Below are 23,639 nucleotides of genomic sequence, written 5' to 3'. Positions count from 1 at the left end.
ACTTAATACCCTTAATTCATTGCATTAGTGAATGTCTGTTTACTTCCCACAATATTGAATTATATCTATGCAGTAAATCCAGAGGTCTATATATTATTCTCCTTTCAAATTCACTTGCAGAAATAAAAGCATATGTTCTCTGTATAACTTTGGGACCGAGCCCTCTGCTGGAAAGGAGACAGGTTTTGTATGTTAGCTGAAAGTTCAGAGATGCCATCTATATCTAACAAATTAATTCCCTATCTTTTGAAATGAAATTACACAATTCCTTTGTACTCTGTTAATTAGACGAATCTGTGTTCTCGTAGCACTTTTTTTATACTTCAGAATTATGCCACATTCTGTGGACAAGTTCTGTTTACACACCTAGCATTTCTATCATTGTGCAAGTTCATGAAGAGCAGGGGTACTGTTCTACTATTCTCTTTGTATCTCAGATACAAGGATGATTCCTGCAAAAATCCTGGATCTAAAGGGAAATACAACTTTGCCTCTATGAACCTAACCATATACAAAGTTATATAGAATATTCCTGCCAAGTCTCTTTCTCTGTTTAATGGTCTCTTTTCTCATGGGCTTCATGGCTAAGTCTGCCATGATGGAAGTTTACTGTTTGGACTTTCCCCCAACAATAGTAATATAAGCATCTTCCATACTCATTGAAAACATATCCACCCCTCCCACAGACATTTACTGTGTTATTTCTAAGGCCAAATGCTTTTCATGTGCTATTCAATAATCTCAAGAACCTCTAAAAGGTATAATTATTGCCATTAAAACCTAGAGAGCATATTAAAAAACAGAGACATCACTTTGCCAACAAAGGTCTGTATGGTTAAAACTATGGTTTTTCCAGTAGTCATGTATAGATGTGAGAGTTGGGACCATAAAGAAGGCTAAGCACCGAAGAATTGATGCTTTCGAACTGTGTTATTGGAGAAGACTCTTTAGAATCTTTAGGACAGCAAGGAGATCAAACCAGTCAATCCTAAAGGAAATCAATCCTGAATATTCATTGGAAGGACTGATGATGAAGCTGAAGCTTCAGTATTTCAGCCACTTGATGCAAAGGACCAAGTCATTGGAAAAGACCCTGATGCTTGCAAAGATTAAAGGCAGGAGGAGAAGGGGACAACAGAGGATGAGATGGTTGGATGGCATCACTGACTCAATGAACATGAGTTTGAGCAAACTCGGGAGAGAGTGAAGGACAGAGAAGCCTGACATGCTGCAGTCCATGGCGTCTCAGAGCTGGACATGACTGAGCAACTGAACAACAACAAAATATAATAGGAACTGATCCAAGTTAACATCAGGTTCATATAGCTAGTCAGTGTTGAAAGTTGGTATTTGCCCTTGTAACTGTCTATCTCCAAAATTCATACCTTTTTCAATTCATCTTGCTATCTCCATTCTATCACCTGACAATCATTTATGTATTCTAAGGAACCTAGTCCATATATAGCGTCCTTTTCAGAGCATTATCAAATTGTCTCTTTTTGTGGCTTACTTGTGAAAACATGACTTTCACAGTAGAATCATAATTGGAGAAAAAACTGAAGGACAGAACTAAGGAAAAGGGCAGCATCAGTTGAAGATGATTCAAGTGACTATGACAACTCCCACACTTAAAATTCTTTAGTGGCTCCCCATTGGCTTTGATTTGTTCAACAAATATTTTGTGGGCATCTACTAAGTCCTGGAGAAGGAGATGGCAACCCACTCCAATATTCTTGCCTGGGAAATCCCACAGACAGAGGAGCTTGGTGGGCTACAGTCGATGAGGTCACAAAAGAGTCCAACATGATTTAGTGATGAAACAATGATGACTGAGTTTCAGATGCTATTCATTACACTGTGAATTACAGCAGCAAGATATTTCCCTTATAGGAAGGTGATGGGAAGTAAAAATGGAGAAATATGTCATGCTATGATATATGTCAGAGAAGGCAATAGCACCCCACTCCAGTACTCTTGCTTGGAAAATCCCATGGACGGAGGAGCCTGGTAGGCTGCAGTCCATGGGGTCGCTAAGAGTTGGACACGACTGAGCGACTTCACTTTCACTTTTCACTTTCATGCATTGGAGAAGGAAATGGCAACCCACTCCAGTGTTCTTGCCTGGAGAATCCCAGGGATGGCTGAGTCTGGCGGGCTGCCGTCTATGGGGTCGCACAGAGTCGGACATGACTGAAGCGACTTAGCAGCAGCAGCAGCAGCATGATATATGTGCATGGGGAAAAAATGAGGTAGGTCAAGAAGTTTGGGAGCATCTTCCTTGTAAAGTCCAGACATCTTAGTATGTTTACAGCAGCCCTCACCAGGTGACTACCATCTACATCTACTGAATACCATCATAATAACCACATTCAGTATTCTGTTCTACTGAAATTCCATTTTTCTCATGTACTCACATGAGCTAACTGCTGTTCAACCTACAACGCAAAGGACACATCATCTCATGATGTCTCTGAAATCTTTCTTTTCTGACACCCTCAGATTCTTGTTTGTATGCCAGAGCATACTGAGCTATATCTGTGTTGTAATTTTCCACTTTCAATGTCTATCTTCAAATATACGGCAAACTCATTGATGGCAAGAAGTATACTATTTCACCTTGAATCTGGGACTCTTAATTTTATGCCTAGCAGAGAATAAACACTCAATAAATGCTCTATGAAAGATGCAGATGCTTAAATGAAATAAGACATTTTAATAAGATATACAAGATTGTCAAATTTGACAATCAAGGATGAAAAGAAAATTATAATAATTTATATAAGAATTCTAAAGACATATTAAACCATGTACAGAAGTTGACAGGGTAATCACTTTTTAAAGATTATCTTTTTATAAAACAGAACGAACACATTATCAAGGTAAAATAAAAAAACATGATTCCATGTTTCAGACAGACTAGTACACTTAGGATATTACATTTTAAAAGATAAGATATTGGAATTAATATTTTCTTGACAATTTTATTACATACTACAAACTACTTGTAAAGATATTTTATTTGCAGTAAATTGGTATTATTCACATCTTTACTTTTCTCAGAAGAAAATTAGGCCTCTAAGTATTCTAGGCCTTATATAATCAGTCTTTGGTAGAATCAAGAATATAACAGGTACCTCTTAGTATATATACATTCACAGTATGTAAAATATTTGCAATACACTCATGGCAATTGGGCTTCCCTGGTGGCTCAGCTGGTAAAGAATCCACCTGCAAAGCGGGAGACCTGGGTTCAATCCCTGGATTGGGAAGATCCCCTGGAGAAGGGAAGGGCTACCCACTCCAGTATTCTGGCCTGGAGAATTCCAGGGACTGTATAGTTATGAAGGGTCGCAGAGTCAGACACAACTGAACAACTTTCACATGGCAATTAGAAAATACAAAATTGGATATCTTACATAGCAAATTCTATCTTCTTTATCAAGTGTCTACTTTGAGTTTCAAAAGCAAAATGTGGTATGAGTGGATTTATTAACACTGCCCCAACTATGAGTTTGAAAGTTAAAGGCACTGGTCACAATTCTTTATCAATTAATAATAACTCCAAGTTCAATTTAATCATGAAAAACAATCTTTGCTCAAAAATTTAAAATACTCTCTTGGCCATGAGTTTTGATTCACATTTCAAATGTAAAAGTTTATATAGGTATCATTACTTGCCTAAAAAAAAATCATCTGGCTAAATATTAAATATAAAAATGTACAAAATATAAAAGCACAAAGCATGTAGACAGGAAACTTAAGTACTGAATTTAATTTTAATAGGTTGTTTGATTTTTAATATTTTGAATAGGTGACTGATAGGAAATGTTCTTCAATTTAACACTTTGACACGCCTTTTGGGTGACGTTGGGGATGACTTCCGAACACCTGACTTTGAGGCACTCAGGGGAGTGTTTCTCAGGAGTACATGGAGATACTGTGGCAGTTGTAGTGGAGGGTGAGATACTGCTGAAGGTGGTAGTAGATGCCTCCTGGCTGGAGGAATGATCACTGGGTTGTAACTTCACAGGGCTGTCTATACAAATGTCTTCTGCCATACACACGTTAACACTATGAACATTTTTTATATCAACTCTCTTCTTACAGTGGATGTTGGCATAACAACTGCAATAAAATGTATCAGAAAACTTTTGCAAGTCTTCAAGTGTGACTGTCCCAGGTACTGTGTATTTTCCACCTTCCCCAGTTTGAATAGCAAAATTCATTGGGTTCAGGTGAAGATAGTCGCTTGAATTCCAGTGTTTCCTTGTACACACTCCTTCATTGTGGCAAAGCACTTGGCTGCACATTTTGGCGGCTAGGGTGACGTTGATTATGTAAGGATTCAGTGTAGTGTTCAAGTAAGTGCCTAGGTTCATGCAAGATTGCTGTAAAATTATAAGATCAGATTATTAAGATCTAAGTAAATTAGTTCATATATGAATTAATTCACTACATAAAGCAATTTTAAAAAGGAAGTACCAAAAAATCAGTAAGAGGTAGGAAATATTTCATCTTTTTTGCTTTATCAAGACCATTCCAGCTATTTTTGTGTGTGTGACATTTGTAAGTAAGTTTCACATGCCATTTCATGTCACTAAATCACTGACCCATTGAGGTTTAATACATCCTAGCCACAGTCTCCTCAATAATTCCTACACTAACAGGGATGGAAGGGGCGGAATGGTACAGTGGAGTGGAGTGGGGGTGGAGGGCTTAGAGCACGGAGTCTGGAGCCCATCTACCCAGATTGGAGTCACAGTTCTATCAATGGCTAGCTATGTGAGCTTGGGAATCCCGTAAGCTTTCTAAGTCTTGGTTTCCTTTCTGGGTGACCTTGGGAAAATTAATTAACCTGACTATGCTTCAGCTTCATCATCTAAAGATAATTATAGAACCTACCTCATAGGGTTGTTGTGAAGATGAAAAGATGCAGTGTACATAAAAGAGCTAAGCACAGGGTCCAGCATATCATTTTTTACCTCAATGTGTAGCTAATATGAAGTACAAATAAAGATAAGAAGTATCACATTGCTCAGACACTTTTAAGCACTGGAAAGAGTGGTTTCTGAATTGCTAGCTCACCAGCTATCCCATCTTAACACCTGAGAGAGTGTGTATGTTGGTGCTGCCTTCTCCCTTCATCCCACTCTCTCCCTCCCCCACTGCATGCACAAGTCCATTCTCCACATCTGCATCTCCATTCCTTCGCTGCAAAGAGGTTCATCAATACCATTTTAGATTCCATACATATGCGTTAATATATTATATGTTTTTTTCTCTTTTACTTTCTTCAGTCTGTATAACAGGCTCTACGTTCATCCACCTCACTAGAAGGGGTGAGAAGTTGCTGTGTAGGTCAAGGAGCCCGATCTGACACTCTGATACCTGGAGGGATGGGATGTGGGGAGGGGAGGAAGGCTGAGGGAAGGGATCTATATATAATTATGGCTGATTTGCATTGTCGTATGACAGAAACCAACACAACCTTGTAAAAAAAAATTAAATATTTAAAAAAAGAAAAAAATTGCTAGCTCAAAACACCTAAACAGGTTCATCCGACTATATATTAAATGTTATATATAATTCAAGTATGGTTGAACTATGACAGCTGTTTTGCAGATATACTTATTTGGCAGAGTATGAGTGATGAGTCACTAAAATGATTCATCTTGAAATGGATACTTCTTAAAAGTAGGAATCCATCCTTTTCAAAACATAGAAGGTAGTTGCTTTCTTTCATGATCAACAATTCCATTGAATGAGTTGGCTGTGCTCATCCTTCATTAAGATCAAAGGAAGTGTTTGTTTGTGGTAGGCTGGCAGGCAAGTTGAGGAACCTTGGCAGCTTCCACTTGAATCTATTTCTTGTTACCTTCTTGAAATGATGCCATCAATGGTAGGCAGAATAAGATCCTTCCAAGGATGTTCATACTCGAGTCCCTGGGAACCTGTGACTGTGTTACTTTACATGGCAAAAGGGACCCTCTAGATTGGATTAAGGCTGTGGATCTTGAGATTGGGAAAGTCTAAGGCCAAACCACCCTGAATATACCTGATCTCATCTGATCTCGGAAGCTAAGCAGGGTCGGGCCTGGTTAGTACTTGGACGGGAGGAGATGGGGAGAATATTCTGAACCATCTGATGGACTCAATCTAACCACGAGTCTGTAAAAATGTAGAAACGTTTTCTATTTGGATTTTAAAAATGAGCTGGGAGAAAGAGGACAAACACAAAGGTAAGGGAGACTCAACCCAGCATTGCTGGCTTTGAATGTAGAGGAAAAGGCCAAAAGCTAAAGAATATAGTGACCTCATGAGAAATGAAATCACTTTAACCATAGCCAGACAGGAAATAGAGATCTTTATGCTATAAACACAAGAAAGTGAATTCTGTCAACAACCCAAATGAGCAAATGAGGGTCTTTCCCTAGACAGGAACGCAGTCCTGCTAACATCTTGATTTTAGTGCATTAAGGTCCATGTTGGACTTTTGAACTACTGAATTGTAAGATAATAATTTTCTGCTGTTTAAACCACTGTTTGTTGTAGTTTTTATGGCAGCAATAGAAAACCTCTTCTTAATCCTCTAATAGCTTTACATGGTGTTAAGAATATAATTCAACTTGTCTACAGCCTGCTGAGGTGTAACCTCACCCATCTCTTGTACCCTCACCCACTTGGCCTTAGACACACTAGTTGTTTCACAAGCATGGCAGGTTCATTTCAAGCTGCACTTACTGTTTCCTCTGCCCAGAATGCTCTTCCATCTCATTTTAAACATTACTGACTCCATCTTGTCATTCAGATTGCAGTTTTCATTAGACCAGACCCTTCTTAGACACCTTTCCTGTTCATTTTCTTACATCTCTCTATTTAAATTTTCTGCATAGAACTTACCACATAAAATATTTTTATTGTTTTGTGTTGCCTCTATTGGGCTTACCTGGTAGCACAGTGGCAAAGAATCTGCCTGCCAATGCAGGAGACATGGGTTCAATCCCTGGGTAGAGAAGATCCCCTGGAGTAGAATATGGCAGCCCACTCCAGTATTCTTGCCTGGGAAATCCCATGGACAGAGGATCCTGTGGCCTACAGTCCATGGGGTTTCAAAAGAGTCAGACACAACTTAGCGACTAAACAACAAGAACAATTATTTTTATCCCTCCAACTGTATGAGCTTCATGAAGGCAGGGACTTTGTCAGTATTCTTCAACACAGTATCACCAGTGCCAAGGGTATATGAGAATTTATACCAAGATCAAAGACATTGATCTGGGCTGCCTAGGTGGCACTAGTGGTAAAGAACCTATGTGCAAAAGCAAGAGACATAAGAGACAAGGGTTCAATCCCTGGATCAGGAAGATGCCCTGGAGAAGAAGATGGCAACCCATTCCAGTATTCTTGCCTAGAAATCCCATGGACAGTGGGGCCTGATGGACTACAGTCCATAGGGTCGCAAAGAGCTGAACACCACTGAAGTGACTTAGCACAGATGACATTAGAGTTGTCTACAGAGACAAGAACTAGGCAGGAAGAGGAGTGAAAGGATGAGAATGTTTGAGAGTCAGTAGCCTACACAAGATGCAGTCTTTGTAGGCTTAAAGTCTTTCTCTAAGACATAAAGTCTAGTTTATAGTATTCATCAAAATCCATGCTGTAAATACTCCTACCATGGCCAATTTTAAGCTACCAACATGACATCACCATTACATAGGACAGGATTATGGTAGGAAGAAACACACCATTGCATAATACCATTTCCACTTACACATATATGATTGATATAAATAAATCAAAAGTATGGATAATAGGACAAGTAAATAATTGATACATTTTTAGTATTTATTGCTTTTGTTTTTAGCATACTTAGCATACTTTTGTTTTTGCATACTTATTCTAAGTTTTTGTAATTTAATTTTTAACAAACAGTTCACAAAATTTCTGAATATTTAACAATGAGGTCTCATGAACTAAAGCCAGTAGAAGCTGACTCTGTCTCACAGTTGGGTCTAGTAAGATGAAATGGAAGGAATGATTTGCCTACATTTGATAACCATTGTTTTAAGTCAATTCCAATCATTGCAAGTAAACTTGGAATTACCAGTTTTTTAAGTTGTCAGTGGATCAGAGAAAACACAAGCAATCCATGACAGTATTGATGACATAGGAAAAAGGCAAAGTAATGATAGAATTAACATTCAAAATGATTGTAAATTGGGAAAGGTCTACAGGGAACAAGTTCAAATCAGTGTCATTAACTAGGAAGTCTTCATATTAAAGTTGAAGGACTGTCTCTATGTGAATACTGAAGGTGATTTGAGAGTCATGGTAGAAGAATGCGAATCTAAGATTGAAGTGCAATTAAAAAAAAAAGTGTAGCAGTTGAATTCTATGCCATGTCATACTGCTAATGTCACCCTACTAATTGGAGAAGGCATGATTCATTCCTTATCAGAGTAAGTGTGAAGTTCTCAATTAAAAAAAAATTATAAATGGGGAATTTATAAATGGTTCCATCAAAGAACTAATGGGATCCTTGAGAAGAGAGTTTATACATTTGAGAAAACAACTGATAAAAATCAGGAATATTCCTACGAGAATTATAATTCTTAAATAATTTTCTGACATATAAAAGATATTACAAAGGGGACATATCCCATTATCTGAACTTATAGTCTATATTATTTCCCTTTACTGGTGATCAAACCAGAGATAATAGAATCTACCAAATAGGTAGGAGGGCTCAGATAATCTTGAAACGAATTTCAAAAAGCTAAATACCTTTACAAATGAAGGAGAAATACAGCTAGTGTATCTGAAGGACAAGATACAAAAGATCTCTTTTGGTCTTAGAGTGTAAATTCTGTTCTTTGTAAGTCCTAGGATGAAACCTCTGGACCAAGAGCTTCATAAGACACACTCCATGGCACCTAGGTTACTAGTATTTCCACATCGATCAGAGAAGGAAAGTTCAGCTCCAACTCAGCAGTGTCCATGTGACAGCTCTATTCATGTTTTGAGTCAAGAAAACTGAAGAGGTAAAGGATAAAGACCTGATATGGAGAAGGAAAGAGAGAAAAGAGAAAGAAAGAGATAAAAGGAGTAGGTCATGATAGAATGGTTTAAGGCTTTTTGAAGTAAAGAAAATGCATTAGGAAAAAATGAATACAGTTCATACTATGTAGAGCTAAATAAGCCTTCCTTCCTGATAAAACAAGTTTTGCTTAAAATAGACACTATTAAACACAACCTGTGGAAAATAAAGTGTTCCTTTTCCTCTCCCTTAGGGAAGCTTTGAACAATCTAATACATTTTCAAAGACTAACTGCCAACTGCCCACACCATCCCAGTTGCTGACCCCCCACAGTAAACTGTCATCAACTTAGTAAATAAGTAAGTGCTTAATAAAACAGTAATTGGGTGAATGAAAGAATGAGTGAATGAATGTTGACTAGTTGAGCTCTTCTTTTGAGAAGCAACACGGCACAATAGAGTAAGTAAAAAAAAAAAACAAGAATATAGTCCTGTTTTTGCTACTTCTTAGCCAGGTAGCATAGAGAATTTCAATTAATCTCAACAAATTTCTGTTTCCTCACTGGAAAGCTGCCTTATAACACAACCATACAATTGATAGTTTGATTTAACCACTATTAATTGAGCACCAACTACTTTGTGCCAAAGATCATGTTTATTACTCAATCCCACAACAATTCTCATAAACATTCAAAGTAGAAATGTTTTCATCTGTTTCCACATCTATTTTCATCATTTCAACTTACCATAGATAAGCTTAGATTGAGACTGCCCCACATTATAATCCCAGAGGCACCTAGAGAAACGATCTCACCAACCGAATTCACAAGGTCACCCTGGCAAAGGTGATAGGGAGAGTTAACAGGGAGGAATACAATGAAGTGTTATACACAGGACAGTAACGCCAAAGCCAAGAATGCTAACCCAACAATAATTATGTAAGTATTTCTCCACTATTCATTTCTATCTTTTATGCCACCACTGTCCTACTATAACAAAAACATGAATTTTCTGCTACTATTTTAATTACTTTTATTGACAAGAGAGTAGGCCCATAAAAGGAGCTAAATTAATACATTGTTTATACTACCCAATTGTCTATGGTTGCTAAAATATTGTATGATTACATTAAAAATGAAATATATTCTTATTTTACATTCATATAAGGATGCAGAACTACCTGAGTGCATATTCCTAAAGATTATTAAAAGCTAAGTTTTACTCCCTTCAAAAATGGTGTTCCATTCCACTAAACACCATTTGTGGACAGTATTCCATAGCTTTCTTACCTTGCTTTATTTACTTACCTGAGAAAGATATGTTGAAGACCCATCAGTAAAAACTGGACGGGCATATACAAAAACCGGAAGTGGACTTTCGACACTCGCTATTTTAGACAACCGAATGGCTTCCTGGACACGATTACGAACATACAAGGCAGCATTTTGAGTAGATTTTAACCTGATATTCAAATAAACAGAAGGGAAAAGGGCAGTGCTTTCCTTCCACAACCACTCGAGATCATCATTTCTCCTTTTTTCTACATCAGGGCAATTTCCATTGTAAGTAGGTTGGTTATGATTATGATTGTAACAATCAGGAAAAAGATAATAACCCCATAAGTGATTTGGCCGAAGTAATTTTCCCAGTTTTAAAGTCTCTTGCATGAAACTCTTTCCTGCTGTCTCAAAATCCACTTTTGCAATCTTGGAAGCCTCTGGGAAACTGAGTTGCGGATTTTTTTGCAGAACCAACTCAACTGACTCATCCCTGTAAACATCTTTAGGTTTCCAGTTTCTTGCCCAGGTAGGCCTCCAGTTTTCCCAGTCAATGACCGCCAAGCCCACGCTGTCATTTGGTATGTAATAGGCAATGTCATTTTTTGCTTTCTCCAAATGACTTTTTAAGTTTCCCAACTGGGGAATTCCTCCGAATACGGTTTTGCCTGTTTTTTCATCTATATGAGGATAGTAGCCAAGTCTATCAGCATAAAATAATGTAATAAATTGTCCGGTAGCACTTTTCTGGGGGCTTCCTTTTACAGAGAAGAGTCTCAGATCTGGAGGTAGTTGAAATCTTCTGTTAACACAACGTTCAACTGGGGCATTCCAGGCCCAGAGGAAAGAAGTGTTTGAAATAAGAGGGGGTGCTCTGAAGTCCAGAGCCAAACAACACGGAAGCAGAAGGAAGGTGAACACTGCCTGGGGTGTTCCGCTAGACCCAGCAAAGCTCCGAAAGGAGATATGGTGGCGCCTCAGCATTCTCATCACAAAGAGCGATGACTGTGAAAGGCACTTTTTTCTCCTACACGCTTTGGTGTACCTAATATTTGATGCAAGATATGAACACAGAATGAAGCCACTTTGATGGATAAAAATGAATAATGATGATTTACATTTAAATATTCTTCTTCCTTCGTATTTAGGAATGTTTTGCAAGTTGCTTCATCTGTAACTGAAAAAAAAAAGTAAATGTAGAATATGTCATTACACTACATTTCCATGTCAGAGATTGTAAGCTTCACAGTCAAGTTCTTGACTTTAAGTGCAGGGAGTTTAATTCAGTGTTTGAAGATGAAGGACTCCTGTGTTTGAATTAATGAAATTATTTTCTCTTATGTGTGATACAGATTGTATAGTGACTAATGCTTGTCTCATGTTTCCAAATCACTGTTGAACCTACAGAGAAATGAAGGTGGCTCTTTTACCTTGTGCCTTCCTAGCTGTGCAGAATGCTGTACCAAACAATGCCTTAGCAACAAACTGTTAAATAAAAATAAATTCCAAGTTGAACCTCTCAGTTTGTTATTTCTTGAAAGAACATTTTTCAGTGTTCTGCCAAAAAGTGGGAAAAAACCTCTCATGGAAAGGTGAGATTTCACCATTATTTTTTTTTCCCTTTCTTAAGGAAGGCAGGTAGAAGAGGTAAAAGTCACTTCTGCCAGAGGAAATAAGTCAAAAGTTTGCTCGAAACTATTGAATCAAATAAAATCGCCTTTTGAGGGGTACGTTGAAGTGCTATTTTTTGTGCTCCATACTATATCAAAGTAATGTACATTTGTGTTTAAAGTTAATAAAATATTTTATGACTTTATATCTTCCAGTAAAAGGATTGGTTCTGGCCTACCTCATGGAAAGGAATACATGAACTTTGGCCTTTTATAGTCTTCTATAGTTGACATTGTATTATATCATTTTGATTGTCACAATGTGAAGTGTTAGGGCACATTTTGTGGTACAATAAAACATTCTGAGTCAAGGATAAGAAATTAAACTATGTATTATTTAACATTTGGTATTTGTAAAAATTACCTGCAAGAAGACGTATTTAAATGTTCTGTGATTCTAGGAGGAAACTAGAATGTTGAATTGGATTACTAGCATACTGCTATGTAACTGTATAAAGAGAATTTAACGTTTTTCCCAGGAACATGTGGTCTTACCATAAATATCCATTTATTCCCATTGCTGAAAAGCAGTTGCTCTAAAGAGACCACCACAGGCAGAATAAAATAAAATCTTAAGAACCATTACAGTCTCATGCTTTGAAGAAAATGGATTTTCCCTGCTAATGTTTAAAACATATAAAAGAACTAAAATTTTTCATAGTTTAAGCCCTTATAAACTTTCTTACTTAGGAGTTAGAAAATCTTCACCTTAAGTAGCATTGGAGGAAACACTCCTCTAAACTACCAATACAAACACCTGAATGGCAGCTGGTGAGACAACTACATGGAATAAAGAAAGGATTAGGTTAAACTTGTTGAAATAAGGTTCATACCTAATTTCCACATGATCATTTTATATAAAAAAAGCTTGGGGAAGAATGAGCCTAATGGGAAGATCTCTACTTACAGAAATTGTCAAAAAAAGAATGGACACTTCTATCCTTAATTGTGAATTTAAATTTTAAAAAGTAACAAAGCTATGACATTTAAAGGAGGATAGTTACTCTAATGGGTTGAACAGTGTGCCCCCCACAAATGCAATTCTACCTCAAACCTCATAAGAATATGACCTTATTTGGAAATAGAGTCTTTGCAAATATAAATAGTTAAAGATATAAGATGATATCGTCTTGGATTGGGGGAGGCCCTAAATTCAGTGACTGGTACCCATAGAAGAAGAGTAAAGGACACAAAGATGTAGGGAAGAAGGCCATGTGACTATGAAGACGGAGACTGAAGTAACACAGCTTCAAACCAAGGCATGCCAAGGTGCCCTGAGCCAACAGGAGCTAGGTAAAGACAAAAAAGACTCTTTTCTGGTGTCTTGAAAGGGAACACAGCCCTGCTGACACCCTGATTTAGAACTTCTGGCCTTCAGAACTAAATCATAAATGTCTGTAGTTTTAAGCCACTAAGTTAATTGCAGTTTGTTTCAGCAACCCTGGAAAACTCGTTCTAATCACCAAAGGTAAAAAGGATTGTAGTTTCTACAAGTTTCTTTTCTCAAGCCAGTTTCATCTTCAAGATTAAAAATTAGCATGTTTATATGCATCATAATGTAACTCTTTTACTCAAACTGACCTAATTATAACAAACCAGTGACAGAGCCAGAACCAGAAACTGCATTTCTGTGGAATAAAACCTTCTTGAAGTCTTCAGAGTTTAAGTAAAACTCCATCCTTTGGCCCACCTGATGATCATCAACCTAACCTCAAATGTCACTGTTTCATACATAGCAAGATGTTTGGTGTCTGTGTGAGCCAAGGCAATGACCAGAGGCAAAAGCCCATGAGGCCAGGAAGACTCACTTGAGCTTGAAACTGATTGCAGGTTTGAGTTTCAGTGGGAATCGCTCTGTGTGTGTGTGCTCAGTTGCATCACTCTTTGCTACCCCTCAGACTGTAGCCCGCTAGACTCCTCCGTCCATGGAATTCTCCAGGCAAGAATACTGGAGTGGGTAGCCATTCCCTTCTCCAGGCAATCTTCCCGACCCAGGGATCAAACGCACATCTCCTGAATTGCAGGTAGATTCTTTACTGTTGACCCACCAGGGAAGCCCTAGGAAGAGATCTACAGGAATTTAATTTTCCAAACAGATAGTTGGGAGACTGCTGTGTTAATTCATAGGTGAGAGAAAATAAACAGGAGCATTTTTAGGTCTAAAATACAAAGGCAAGATTGAGAAATCACAGATCAGAGGTTTCTGACTATAGTCAGAGAATTAAATGGATTACATTTACAGCAGAAACTTCGAGGTTCTCAACATTCACTTCTGAGACCCAGTTAAAGGAACTAGCCTAAGTCCAGAGCTTTATAAGTAGCAAAGAGCATATTTGGACTAGCTGGGATCTTCATTGTCATAAGCAACTCTTGTTAATAAGAATAAGTCATGATGTTTTATAAGTAATGTGGCTGGAAATAGGTAATAAAACTTGATTCAATAAGAGAAGTTAATGACATTTGTGGCTGCATTCCATCGACTCCTTTCCCTTCTCCCTTTATCATTATCATCACCAGTATTCTTTATTATTCATTCCTTCTCCTACTTTGTCTCAGGTTTGTCCGTATCTCCCACAGATTAAATTTACACAGACTGGAGACCCTCAAGGCTAAAGAAATTGCTAATTTTTAATCTGTGTATCCCCTGTAAGATAAGTTGCTTCAGTCATGTCCAACTCTTTGTAATGCTATGGACTGTAGTCCACCAGGCTCCTCTGTCCATGGGATTCTTCAGACAAGAATACTGGAGTGGGTTACCATTTCGTTCTCCAGGGGATCTTCCCAACCCAGGGATCAAACATCTCTTATGTCTCCTGCATTGGCAGGCAGGTTCTTCACCTCTAGCGCCACCTGGGAAGCTCCTAGCAAGCACAGGTAAGTGCCAAACAACTTCCAAACCCAGAGTGTTGGTCTTAAAAACAGCACATTACGGAACTTCTAATTTTTTTCACCAAAAGTCATACCTCATTTTCCCTATAAACTTATACAATACAATTTTAAAAGACAACTTATTTTTGAAGCACCTTTAAAAGTTTTCCTCTAAGAAGTCAGTAGGTTAGAAACTGTTTCAATCTATTAGCTCTGCAGTGTTTAACCTACTGGGTGAGAAAAGGCAGATCTTTGCCCAGTCAGTTAAAGACTTAAATCTTTTGAGATGTTATTGTATGATGGGGGGAAAGGGGCTTTTCTGTGTGTGCCTATACATGTGTGTGTATGTTTGAATATGTGTGTGTGAATCCTGGAAACTCAAGTGCCTCCTAACCAAGAGGGTTAGCAATGATGGTAAATTAACATAAGAATGCTATGAATTTTTCTATTAGCATTTGAAATGAGTTTAAGAATGCAATGATAGAACAAATTCTCATTTGCAGTAATTTTGATGTGTTTTGTTAAATAGTGACAAATTTCTGTAGTGTAATATAGATGAAGAATGGACTCAAGGCACCCATTTCAAGGAAGTACAGCATTCACTGCAAAGGTAATCTCTCCTTACAAAATTGGTAAAAATAATTAGATTTCACATTTTCAAAATGTAAAGCTATACTTGATATCTGTTAGCTAAAGGAAAATATTAATTTTCTGAATTCTGCTCCTTAAAATGGGAAGGGAGAGGAGAAAAAAAAGAGCCAAGTAAATAACAAAGTTCCTCAAGAGGAGTTCTGAAACTCTATTTAATGGCTGTAGTGGAACACAGAGATGTAATCTATACATGCTCACTTTATGCAATAAAAGTTTGTCCTATTGTGCCACGATAAAATCAGGGAGTAATATAGCTAAGAAGCTAGAAAACCACAGTATCGTTAAACATGAAAATTCTAAACATTAAAACTGTAAGCAAAGTTATATTGTTACTTTGTAAAAGATATAAATATTTCAGCTTTGGAAAATGCTTGGTAGGTCAATACCTAGGACAATGTTTAATTGAAAATAAGAAAGCAGTTTCATCTTATTCTTAAACAAAAATCCCTTTGGAAAGAATATGAATGTGCTTATAAGGACTTTCTGTGTCCAGAATACCTTTGCAAAATCCAGAGGCCTTGTAAAAGAAGTACATAATATACCTTTAACTGTAGGATTAGGTTATTGTCAACTTTCTAAGCCACTAGTTGATACACAATAGATACACACAGGGATTAGTTATTAAAGGAATGAATGACATACTTTGAATTTCAATAAGCTGAAAATCATGGCTTATGGTGACACTTTAAAGTGAAGATGTTTAAACAAGAACCAAAATGTATCATCCAGAAGCCACAGAACTATTAAATAAAAACCAGAACAAGACAGTAATTAAAGCAGTAAAAACAAATTTTGTGAAGACAAACTACTGCAATAGGGGAAAAGAGACCTCAGCATACAACTGGGCTCCATTTTTGAATACAGCAAGGACTCTGAGAATTTATAGCCGAGGAACAGAGGGCTGAGGGTGGTCAGTGGCTACAAAATTACTAAAGGAAACATCAGGGGTGAGGGGAGAGTCTGGCTAAAGACACCTGACAGGATTCTTGCTGAATGCAAGCCAGGTGGTCAGAGGTCATGTGGGGGACGGTGGCAGATGAGGAAGCTGCTACAGGTCCAGGGGACAGAGAAGGAGGATGGGGCATTCGTGGTAAACTGCCTTCAGAAGGTTCCTGCTAGAATTGGACTCTACAAGGAAGGCTACAGAAGAAGCCCAGCATTTGAGGCAATGACAAAAAGAGACCTTAGCGAGCCTGACACGTAGGGTCCAGTGGAGAATCTTTGTCAGCCCCCTGTTTGTAGATGCAGAGTGAGTTAACCAGTTAATGAAATAAATGACTTTAATGTATCTGAAATTCCAGTAAACTCAAAATCATGGCTTGTGGTGACACTTTAAAATGAAGATGTTCAAATAGACTAAAAAAGAACTGTAGCATCCATAGCCAGAATTCAAACATTACTCAGAAAACAAGTATGTCTTCTATAGCCAAGCATGACTTCCTGATACACTCAGATATGACTGAAATGAAGTAATTGAACAGTGGAATAAAGCCATGAAGAGTCTCTAAATCCTAGAGGCTAATTAGAAGTACAGTAGCTTCCCCAGGGGTGCTCCTGTCAGACTGCAGGCTGAGCGCCATGACGCCTGACTTGCAGTCATCCCACCAACATTCCATCACGTAAAGCTGGGACCAGGGCTGGTTCTTCTGTGGTTCCAGTGCCTCAGCTGCCTGGTACTGATGGACAAAGGGGGCTTAGCAGGTTGGAGTTCAGGGCACACAGCCTGCCCCCAAAGATGCCAAAGCTGCATATTGATTATTTCTAATTAATGTTACTTGAAAAGCAGCGCATATGTGAACCCTTTGATCCTTCTTTGTCTCCCTGAATACAGGAGATAAATCTCCCCTCTGAAGGCTGCTAGTAGAGATATCTTTATCACCAGAGATAATTCATTTCAGGGTTGAGAAGCTCATATACACAAACCCTGTTCCTTCTCTAATAATTTATTACACACATCTAAACTTTCCTTCGGAGAAGGCAATGGCACCCCACTGCAATACTCTTGCCTGGAGAATCCCATGGGCGGAGGAGCCTGGTGGGCGGCAGTCCATGGGGTCGCTAAGAGTCGGACATGACTGAGCAACCTCACTTTCACTTTTCACTTTTTATGCATTGGAGAAGGAAATGGCAACCCACTCCAGTGTTCTTGCCTGGAGAATCCCAGGGACGGGGGAGCCTGGTGGGCTGCCGTCTATGGGGTCGCACAGAGTCGGACACGACTGAAGCGACTTAGCAGCAGCAGCAGCAAACTTTCTTTAATTTTCTTATTTATTACGGCTCCAAACCTAAACTTTGTCCTATCCAATGCTCACAAATTTATTCTTTACATAAAAGATATAAAAGCTGCCCACTTTTGATCAATAAGCATCATTTTATGATCTCTGGTGTACACGAAATTAATTTTTCTCCTGTTAATCTATCTTGTGTCAATTTTATTACCTGTCCATGCACAAAAACTCAAGAGGGGTAGCAAGGAATAGTTTCCCCTTCTGGACAATACCAGTCAAGTTCAAATTCAGGAAGAATAATGAAAACCTCCAATCTTACCAGTGCTTTGCACAATGAAATTCACAACAGTAAAATAGATATAACATGGGCCATGAGTTTGCACTTGGCCTCCTATTAGCCATAAGCATTGTTTCTCCTCCCTTGACGAGTCAGATGACTTTTGGGTTTTATTTCTCTGAATCATCAAAGTCCCAGTTACTAAATCTTCTACATATGGGATTATAGCAGAGGTCCAAATGGTCGCTATAGTCTAACATAAACAGAAAACACCTGTCTATTCATAAATTTCCTTTCTCTAGAGACAAGAGGGACCCAATGGCATTAAATGTATGTGAGCACATTTACTCAGGGTGAAGATAAATACTGTTAAAGATGAGCTCAGCTTCAGAAGACAATACAACAAACAGATGTTTTCATCATATCTGTTTAAGATATCTGAAGCCTACAGAGATATCAGGCTTCTACATGGAAGACCCAGGATGCAGACTGAATTTTTTTCTTAGAATAGAGGACTGGTTCAAAAATGTCAGAATTTGAAGTGATTTAATATTATCACCCTAAAAAGCCACTCTCTTCAGTCTACCATAAGAATGCGTAACCATGCTTTGCTTTTGTGAAAGCAAAACCATTGGCTGAAGTCTCAAGCAGCTAGATGATTTCTCAGCAGGCACGTGTGACCATCCAGTCTAGGCCAGCTTTTCAGCCAAGATGCAAGCAAAAATAAAACTCAAATTTTTCAGTGTACCTGAAAGTTCCTGTTCCTTTGAAGGAGAAGTTTGGGGAGTTACAGGTTCTCACAGACAGAATTAATTCTATATGGAAATTCTATATGTCTTATTCCAGTGAGATCCTGCTATGTACCTTTCATGTTAATCTTTCTTAGATTTTAAAAATCTCTATTACAAGCCTAGGGATATAACTCTATAAGACTGTTCCCACTATGCAGCCTTTCCAAATATCAACAGATCTGACAAGGCTATTTTAAGCGTACCAAAGTGGTCAGAAAAAATGTACTTATTTCTTAGTACACCAGCCACAATTCCTGTTCAAATTTGAAATATCTCCCTCCCTGACAGACTGTAAATTCACTGTTATGTTCCAGTTTCCAGTAGTGTGCCTGTCATGTAGTAGGAGGTCCCTAAGTACTTAATTGAGTGGGTGAATAAATGAATCTATCTATCTGTTAATCATTTTATCAAATTATTTTTTTCCTTTGCCTAAGTTTCACTGCATCAGTTTTATTGTCCTACCATTCTCCCTGGCTTCCCTGGTGGCTCAGTCAGTAAAGAATTAGCCTGCAATGCAGGAGACCTGGGTTCGATCCTTGGGTTGGGAAGATCCCCTGGAGGAAGGCATGGCAATCCACTCCAGTAATCTCCAAACCTGGAGAATCCCTGTGGACAGAGGAGCCTGGTGGGCTATAGGCCAGGGGAGTCACCTAGAGTCAGACACGACTGAGCAACCAAGCACAACACAGCACATTCTCCCAGAGGCAAGTTATCTATTGGATAATATTCAGTTTATCTATAGCCACTATGGAAAACAGTATGGAGATTCCTTAAAAATCTACTTGGGAAAGGAGTAGGTCAAGACTGTATATTGTCATCTTGCTTATTTAACTTTTATGCAGAGTACATCATGCAAAATGCCAGGCTGGATGAAGCACAAGCTGGAATCAAGATTGCTGGGAGAAATATCAATAACCTCAGATATGCAGATGACACCACCCTTATGGCAGAAAGCAGAGAGAGGAACTAACTTGATGAAAGTGAAAGAGGAGAGTGAAAAAGCTGGCTTAAAACTCAACTTTCAGAAAACTAAGATCATAGCATCCAGTACTATCACTTCATGGCAAATCGATGGGGAAATAATGGAAATAGTGACAGACTTTATTTTCTTGGCTCCAAAATCACTGAAGATGGTGATTGCAGCCATGAAATTAAAAGACACTTGCCCCTTGGAAGAAAAACTATGAGAAACCTAGACAGCATATTAAAAAGCAAAGATATTATTTTGCGAACAAAAGTCTGTCTAGTCAAACCTATGCTTTTTCCAGTAGTCATGTATGCATGTGAGAGTTGGGCCATAAGAAAGTTGAGTGCTAAAGAATTGATATTTTTGAATTGTGGTGTTGGAAAAGACTCTTGAGAGTCTCTTGGACTGCAAGGAGATCAAACCAGTCAGTCCTAAACGAAATCAGTCCTGGGTGTTCATTGGAAGGACTGATGTTGAAGCTGAAGCTCCAATACTTTGGCCACCTGATGTGAAGAACTGACTCATTGGAAAAGACCCTGATGCTGGGAAAGATTGAAGGCAGGAGGAGAAGGGGAAGGCAGTGGATGAGATGGTTGGATGGCATCACTGACAGATGGACATGAGTTAAGCAAGTGCCAGGAGTTGGTGATGGACAGGGAAGCCTGGCGTGCTGCAGTTCATGGGGTCGCAAAGAGTCAGAAATGACTGAACTGAACTGATGACACAGAAATCCCGCTACTTGGCATATAAGCCTGAGAAAACCATAATTGAAAAAGACACGTGTATCCCAATGTTCACAGCAGTACTGTTTACAATAGCTAGGGCATGGAAGCACTCTAGGTGTCCGTCGACAGATGAATGGATAAAGAAGATATGTATATACAGTGAAATATTACTCAGCCTTACAAAGAATGAATTTGAGTCAGTTCTAATGAGGTGAATGAACCTAGAGCGTATTCCAAGTGAAGTAAGGGAATAGGAGAGCTCACTCAGTGCTTGCATAAGAGCACAGCTAATCTCTGCACTGAGATCGTCGCTGGTCAAAATCTACTCACAGAGAGCATTTCAGAGCAGAAACTAAATCACCTAAGTAGTCTGTGCATTTTAGGCACAAATGCAGGGTAACTGTGAGCATGATTATCTAAGAAAGTGATGTTGAGTAGGCTTATCCCTAAAATTTCCCTTACAAATTGTAGGTCGCAAACTAACAGTGGACCTCGGAATTGATTTAATTGGTTGGAATGAGCATTTAAAGAAAATAAGTGAAATAGACAATAATAGAGTGGAATACAATAAGATAGAATACAATGGGACAGAATAGGAAACTCAGAAAGTACTACACCCCCACACAGTAAGCATGAGTATGAATTTACAAGCCTTTTCTATATATATTATACATGTGTGCACTGGGTCACAGTGTAAGCTGTATTTTTTACTGTGGAATGGATCAAACCACTTTGATACTCAAAAGCTTTCAGTCTGACACACCTGGATACTGCATCCTCAGTCAGCTGTTTTCTAATTATGTGGTCTTGGGTAAGTTATTAATGCTCTTTAACCTCTTCAGCAACCACAACAGAATTCTGAGCTGTCTCAGGGCTCCTTCATGTCTGTAAATGAATAAACTACTGGACTAAGCAACTTGGTTTTCTATGTGAGGACCAGCAGGCCTGGAATCTGGCTTCTCAACTTGGGAGCAATGTGACTTTGCCCAAACTATTTAACTTCACTACACTTTAGTTTTTCTTGTCTTTAATTTTTTTTCCAACTACAAAAATGTGGGTATTAATAGCAGCACTTTTCTGGGTCTGTTGGGAAATTTTCATTAGGTAAAGTGCACTGACCACTTAACACAAAGCCCGTGAAGGGTTCAGAGCATGCTACCCCTAAATGTGCCACTTTCCCATATTATTGTGATTATTTTGAGCTGAAGGTGATGCAGCAACAGCAAATACAAACAGTCTCTCTAACTTCCCCCTTTCTTCCTGAAGATTTCCCATGTAAAATGTGTACTCTGTACCAGGATGCGGGGAACATCTTACCACCAGAGGAAGGTAGTTGATGCCAAAATGGATCTGCACAAACCTATGAAAATGACCCTTATCTTCCAGTAGTTTCCCTCAGATATTTCCTAGTCACAGTTACTGCTCATCAAAGCTCTTTCTCTTTGTCTTGTCACTCCTTCATAATTTATCATTCTCTATTGAAAAGATCTGTAAACTCTTGATCGTAACTTCTCCTTTGGGTCTCCCTTTTTGCTATGGAAGCTTCCATGTACATGTAAAAATATTCAATAAAGTTTATATGCTTTTCTTCTCTTCATCTGGTTTTTTTACCAGTTGAATTACAGGCCCCAGTTACAGAACCTAAGAGGATAAAGTTCCTTTTCCACTATTCACCAGACACATAGTACATACCAAATAAATGGAAGCTGTTCCTGTTGTCATTATTAATGAAATAATCCCTTGTCTACACCCTCTTGTATATGAAAGGAAAGAAGAACATGAAAGAAATGGAAACCCAAAGACCATTTACTGATTCTCAGACCTGCTGACATTAAAACTTCCCTAGGAAACCACTGCCCCCTCCCCCCAAGTTTTTAATGTAAATGTGTGACCCACAGGCAGTTGTCCTGGTGGAAATGAAATACTAAGCACAGTCATAGTACAGAGAAGCCAGATCTAATGGTGGCACTGTGCCTCAGTTTATCACTGTGCTATGTGCCCTGAGAGGGAGCCTACATGAGGTCTCCATGGATTCTGAGGTCTCCGTGTGCTTTATCAGCACATCAGACTAACTCAAGCCTTAGTGTGTGCTGTATGTGGCATTAATATGTCTTCCTCCCTTTTTCATTTGTTTGCCTCTTTGCAACTGGTGGACAAGTCTACTAAGTCTGACTGGAATGTTTTTCTGACCTGTCAAATATGACTTCAGTCTTTTAAATTGGATTATGGGACAAGCAAGTGGCATATAAGTAAGTAACATTTTAAAACAAATAGTAGCAGAACAAACAATTAGTATAGATTCCAGATCTTTTTACAATGTTAGGTTTTTAAATATTAGTATGGCCAAACAGTCTTCTATTTCACAGAAAAGAAGGAAGTAGTTACCAAAAACCAAAGCAGCAATAATTAACAGGAGTATTTCTCAACATCAAACCTACTTTGGCTGTTAGCAGGTTTATTACATCTACACAATAAGAGTCATCATTAATAACCATTATTATTGATGTTATAAAAATAAATAGTACACCTAGCACATCACATATATATCAAAACATGTAACAGGTGCTATTGAAAAACCAACTACGATGTCAGCCTTCTAGTGGCATTACAAAGGTGCGTGAATAGACCTTGTCATCTCTGCCCGTCTCCACTACTCCATAAAGAGCTGAGCACATTTACCCTCGCGGATGAGCACAGCAGTCAATTCTGTCTGTCTCCTCACCAAGAACAGAGATAAACAGGAGCCCCCTATGATTCCCACCTGAGACCAGAGAATTAGGAACACAGAGCTATTGTGACAGGCAACTAAGAATCTGGCCACTTTATGACAGGATAGGAGTGTCCTTGAGGTTCACCAACTGGGAAAAGGCACAGGGAAGACAGAACTCTGAGAAGACGGGGAAATCAGCCATAGACATATCCAGAAATATTCATTAGGATGGTAGGCTGTTCCGCCTACCATTCTAAAGAAGGATTAGAATTTTTGAAGAGTTTGAACCTAGTTTGAGATTGGGGGATGGATCAACTGAGTTTGAGGGATGGAGATAAGAGCTTCATAAGACCTATGGTTCTTGCAACAACAACAAAAAGCCAGAATAGATGGATAATAAGATAACTTCAAAGACTTAAAAAGAAATTTCAAAGGCATG

At 38.5% G+C, this 23,639-nt stretch overlaps 1 protein-coding gene across 5 annotated transcripts; it reads right to left on the bottom strand.

Moving 5' to 3' along the window:
- Positions 1-3,757: 3,757 nt before the first annotated feature.
- Positions 3,758-23,287, bottom strand: SPAM1 (sperm adhesion molecule 1 (PH-20 hyaluronidase, zona pellucida binding)). 5 transcript variants are annotated; one of them, XM_024990500.2, is made up of 4 exons: positions 23,170-23,287; positions 10,344-11,490; positions 9,783-9,872; positions 3,758-4,388 (listed from the first exon to the last, which is right to left on the bottom strand). In XM_024990500.2, the coding sequence occupies exons 2-4, from the start codon at positions 11,301-11,303 to the stop codon at positions 3,777-3,779; spliced, it is 1,662 nt and encodes a 553-aa protein (XP_024846268.1). In that variant the 5' UTR covers positions 11,304-11,490; positions 23,170-23,287; the 3' UTR covers positions 3,758-3,776. The 5 variants fall into 5 exon arrangements, with proteins under 5 accessions (XP_024846268.1, XP_059741399.1, NP_001008413.3 ...); XM_059885416.1 differs by having other exon boundaries at positions 10,344-11,484; positions 23,170-23,255; NM_001008413.3 differs by having other exon boundaries at positions 10,344-11,484; positions 23,118-23,232.
- Between the last annotated feature and the right edge of the window lie 352 nt (positions 23,288-23,639).

Source organism: Bos taurus, chromosome 4 (assembly GCF_002263795.3).
Source record: "Bos taurus isolate L1 Dominette 01449 registration number 42190680 breed Hereford chromosome 4, ARS-UCD2.0, whole genome shotgun sequence".
NCBI lineage: Eukaryota > Metazoa > Chordata > Mammalia > Artiodactyla > Bovidae > Bos > Bos taurus.
Note: the sequence above shows the minus strand (reverse complement) of the source record. Positions and strands in the feature narration are given on the sequence as shown.